General features: G+C 33.9%; 1 protein-coding gene across 1 annotated transcript in view; it reads left to right on the top strand.

Moving 5' to 3' along the window:
- FAAH2 (fatty acid amide hydrolase 2) overlaps positions 1-5453 on the top strand; it is a 67603-nt gene that overhangs the window by 33482 nt on the left and 28668 nt on the right. Inside the window, exons 5-6 of the mRNA XM_006908508.3 lie at positions 1-197; positions 2797-2916. Of these exons, the coding sequence (XP_006908570.1) occupies positions 1-197; positions 2797-2916 (317 nt within the window). The remainder of the gene's footprint in view (positions 198-2796; positions 2917-5453) is intronic.

The following is a 5453-nucleotide window of genomic DNA, read 5'->3' as shown; positions in this document are numbered from 1 at the left end:
TTCTGGCCTTGTGAATCGTCGTAATGTCATTTCCAAAACTGATGCCACTGTAGTGGCTTTACTGAAGGAAGCTGGTGCCATTCCCCTTGGCATAACCAACTGTAGTGAGCTGTGCATGTGGTACGAATCCAGCAATAAGATCTATGGCCGATCCAACAACCCCTATGATTTACAGCATATTGTAGGTGGAAGTTCTGGTAAGTTGAACATTTCAGTGAGTCGCTTTGAGGAGGGGATATTGCACAAACCTCTGGGAAAATCATAATTAGGTGTTTATGGTCAAGTAAGTTGCAAAATTTGTCATGGATTGGTGAAGTGTATTGTAAATAATGAACATTCATACTCTTGGTTTGAGTGTATATGTGTAATGAGACAGAGAGCGGGGTAAGGGGGAGAGAAAGAATGTGAGTTTGTGAAGCTGGTTTAGCTTAGGACCACCGATATCTTCTTGAAATGAAGGTGATAAAATAATGTAAGGACACTGAGCTCTGATAACTGTGCTTTTGCACTTGAAACTATGCTAATGCAGGAGTATAGCAGATATGGTCATGGAAATTCTCTCTAAGGAGGTGATATTTATTACGAAACCCAACAGATCAGAGATAACTAATTATTCTGGGTATGGGGGTCATCAGTCAAGCAGAGAGCATTCTAGGTAAAGAATACAGAAAGCACAAAAGCCTGAGATTGGAATATGCTTAGTGTGTTCGGTGAAAGAAAACTAGTGTAGTGAGTAAGACAGAGAAGAGTTAGAGATGAAATCAAAAAGTTTCATCCAGGTCAGATTATGTGGAGGAGCAAAAGCTGAAGCAAATGGAGAAATAACAAGTCAATTTTAGTTGTCCGGGAGATAAATGATAGTCGCTTACACTAGTGTTTGTGGAGATGATAAAAACAAAGTAAAAAATAACTCTTGGGTTTCTGACTCTCAAGAGATAGAATTATCAAGTCTGAGGAGCAAAAAGGAAAAGAATGAAGAAAAGTGAACAGAGACTAAGGAACATTTAGGGCATCAGCAAGAAGATTAATTTATGCTTTACGGGATTCCTAAAAGGAGACGAGAAAAAAGGAGAAATTTTGTTTGAAGAAATAATAGCCTCAAACATTCAACATTTGAGGAAAGACAGATGTACAATTTTAAAAATGAACTCCAAGTAGTATAAGTCTCTATAGACCCACACTGAGACACATAATCAAACCTTTGAAAGGCAAAGACAAGGAGAAAATCTTAAAGTGGAAAGAGAAAGAAGACAGTCTTGTCGAAGCGATCCTCAATAAAATAATCATTAGATTTCTCAGCAGAAACCTTTTCTGTTTGTCTTGGAGGCAAAAAGTCAGTGAGATGATATATTAAAATTGTTGAATGAAATAACTGTCAACTGACAATTATATGTCCAGAAAAATTGCCCTTTATAAATGAGGGAGAAATTAAGATATCCCAAGACAAACAGAAGCTGGAAGGGAGTTCAGTGTCACCATATATGCTCTCAAAGAAATGATAAAGAATCCTTCAAGTTATAATAAAAGGACATAGAGAGTAACTCAAAGTCATATGAATATAAAGATCTCTGGTAAAGATAAATGCATGAATAAACATAACAACAAGCAGTAGTGTAATTTTGGTTTGAAAACCAACCTTTTATACAGTATTTAAAAGATATGTGCATAAAAATAATTATAAATCTGTTAGTGGGTAAAGAATATATATGGATGTAATTTGTTAAATCAGTTACATAAAATGGAGGGGAGGTAGCTACATAAAAGTATAGTTTTAGCATGCAATTGAAGTTAAGTTGGCATACATTTATAATTGATTATTATGACTTTAGGATGTCATTTTGTATTTTTTTATGAGATGGTCGGTCAAGTGCAGCCAGAAGAGGAAACACAGGAGAAGCTCAAGAAAACAAAGTTTATTATACTCACAGGTCCTAGAGACAGAAGGCACAGCAAACTACTCAGGACCACATGAGAAAGACACCAGGGTGGTTAGAAGGCAGAAGACAAGAGCAGGGGGAATGCTAAGCCACAGTCTTTATTGGGGTTTCTGCAGGAAAGACAAGGCAGGGCAAGGTAAACAGCTTAGGATTGGCTAGTTTGAATGTCATCAGGCTTTGGACTATAGGACTAGTCTCTAGTTGCCTTTTACCTGGCCCTGAATGATTGAGGTAGAGGAATATTGCCTCCTGTAGTGCATCCAGATAGAGGAGGTATGGCTCTGGGTTGGTTAGTTTGCATAAAAGGCATGCTCTGGGTAGGCCATTTGCTCTAAGAATTGGCTAGCCCAGGGAGGGACAATCTCTCTCCCATCAGAATGTCTTTTTAAGATATCAAAATATCATAATATACAGAAATATATGTATAATATATAAAATAAACAGATGGTATTTGTAAGTCCATGGTAACCTACAAAGGAAATATCTGTAGAATATACAAAAAAAAAAGGGAATGGGAAGAGAAATACAGTGCCACTACAAAAAATCAACTATACACAAAGTCAGTAATAAAGCAATGAGGGACCAAAACCATAAGACATACAGGAAATAAAAAATAAAAAGTCAAAAGTAAGTTCATCACTATCAGTAGTTACATCTGTGATAAAATGATTAATTTCCTGAATCAAAAGACATAGACTAACATAATGAATTGAAATCATGATCCAAATAAATGCTGTCTACAAGAGACTTCCAATCTAAAGACATAGAAAGGTTAAAAATGAAAGGATGATAAAATATACTTCATGCAAATAGTAACCTAATTTGTTTATTTAAAAGGAATATTTTGCATTTCCCATAGGTGGTGAGGGCTGTACGCTGGCAGCTGCCTGCTCAGTGATTGGTGTGGGCTCAGATATTGGTGGCAGTATACGGATGCCTGCATTCTTCAATGGCATATTTGGACATAAACCTTCGCCAGGTAATACTAATATGATGATAAAGGTGGTTCTACTTTTATAATTCAAAGCAATGCAGAAATCTGGTTCCTACCAGGATAATCTTACCTATAAGCATGGTTATCATATATTTCTCAATGTTCTTAAATAAAAATAGCTATTGTTTATTGAGCACCAACTCTTTGTCAGGCATCGTACAAGTTTTCTCCATAACTAATTTTCTTTAATCCCCACAGTAACTCAAGAAGAAATTATGCCCATTTGACATATGACAAATTCAAAATTCAGGAATATTAAGTGAACCTACACATAAGGGATGCACATATCTTTTTAAATTATCGTTTTTGTTTTCTTTTGAGAGATATCCAGTAGTGGAATTGATGGCTCATATGTAAGTTTTAGTTTTTTGAGGAATCTCCATACTGTTTTCCATAGTGACTGTACCAGTTTGCAATCCAACCAGCAGTGCATAGGAGTTCTCTTTTCTTCACCTCCTTGCCAACACTTGTTATTTATTTTATTTTTGATAATAGCCAATCTGACTGGTATGAGGTAATATCTCATTGTAGTTTGCATTCTCTGACGTTAGTGATGTCGAGCATCTTTTCATGTGTCTGTTGGCCATCTGTATGCCCTCTTTGGAGAAATGTTTATTCAGATCTTCTGTCCATTTTTTAATTGGATTGTTTGATTTTTTGATGTTCAGTTGTATGAGTTCTTTACATATTTTGGATATTAACCCCTTATTGTAAATATCATTTGCAAATATTTTCTCCCCATTCAGTGGTTTGACTTTTCATTTTGTTGATGGTTTCTATCACTGCGTAAAAGCTTGTTAGTTTTATGTTATCCTATTTGTATATTTTTGCTTTTATTGTTCTTGCTTGGGGAAACATATCCAAGACAACATTACATAGGCCTATGTTTTCTTCTAGAAATTTTATGGTTTCTGGTCTAATATTTAGTCTTTAATATATTTTGAAAATATTTGTATATATGGTGTACAAAAGTGGTCCAGTTTCATTTTCAGCATGTAGCTGTCTAGTTTTCACAACTCGATTTATTGAAGAGAATGTCTTTTCCTCATTGTATATTTTTGCCTCCTTTGTGGCAGGCTAATTGATCATTTAAGCCTGGGGTTATTTCTGAGATCCCTATTCTGTTTCAGTGATCTATGTGTCTGTTTTCATGCCAGTACCATATTGTTTTAATTACTTTGGTTTTGCAGAATAGTTTGAAATCAGGAAGCATGATACATCCAACTTTGTTCTTTTTTTGAAGATTTCTTTGGATATTTGGGGACTTTTGTTTTTCCATAATAATTTTAGGATTATTTTATAAGTTCTTTGAAAAGAACCATTGAGAATTTAATAGGGATTACGTGGAATCTGTAAATCACTTTGGGTAGCATGAACATTTTAGCAGTATTGATTGTTCCAGTCCATGAGCACCATAATATCTTTGCATTTATTTGTGTCAGCTTAAATTTTTTTCATTAATATCTTAGAGTTTTTCGACTACAGGTCTTTCACCTTCTTGGTTAAATTAATTTTTAGGTGTTTTGGTCTTTATGATGTAATTGTAAATTGAATGTTTTTCTTGATTTATCTTTCTGATATTTTGTAGATATAGTATATAAAAACCCAACTAATTTTTCACATATTAATTTGTATCCTGCAACTTTACTGAATTTTTTTTATGAGTTCTAATAGTTTTTTGGTGGAGTATTTACGATTTTTTATATATAATATCATCTGCATTTCCAATTTAGATACCTTTTATTCCTTTTTCTTCTCAGATTGCTGTGGCTAGGACTTCTAATAATATGTTTAATAAAAAGTGGTAAGAGTAGGCATCCTTGATTTTTCTTGATCTGAGAATTAAAAATTTCAGTATTTTTACCATTAAGTATGATGTTAACTGTGTTTTGTCATATATGGCTTTTAATATGTTGAGGTATGTTCCTTCTGCACACACTGAGTTGAGAGTTTTTATCATAAATGGTTCTCAAATTTTGTTAAATGTTTTTTTTTTATGAATCTGTTGATACCATTATATGATTTTATTTTATGTTTTGTTGATGTGGTATATCATGGTGATTTGTGGACATTGAACCATCCTTGCCTCTCTGGAATAAATCCCACTTGATTGTGATGTGTGATCATTTTATTATATTGTTGAATTTGGTTTGCTAATATTTTGTTGTTGACTTTGGCATCAATGTTTATTAGGGACATTGGCTTATAATTTTTTGTAGGTTTTTTTTTGTCTTGTTTTAGTAACAGTGTAATGCTGGCCTCCTGAAATGAGTTTGAAAGCGTTCTCTTATGAACACATGTGCAAAAATCCTAAATAAGATACTAGCGAACTGAATATACCAACATATTAAAAAGATTATATACTACAATCAAGTGGGCTTCATCCCAGGGGCAAAGGGATGGTTCAACATATGCAAATCGATTAATGAGATATACCACATAAACAAATTAAAAAATAAGACTCATATGATCATATATAGATGCAGAAAAAGCCTTCAACAAGATATAGCATTCATTTATGA

Source organism: Pteropus alecto, unplaced genomic scaffold (genome assembly GCF_000325575.1).
Source record: "Pteropus alecto unplaced genomic scaffold, ASM32557v1 scaffold312, whole genome shotgun sequence".
NCBI classification, from domain to species: Eukaryota; Metazoa; Chordata; class Mammalia; order Chiroptera; family Pteropodidae; genus Pteropus; species Pteropus alecto.
Note: the sequence above shows the minus strand (reverse complement) of the source record. Positions and strands in the feature narration are given on the sequence as shown.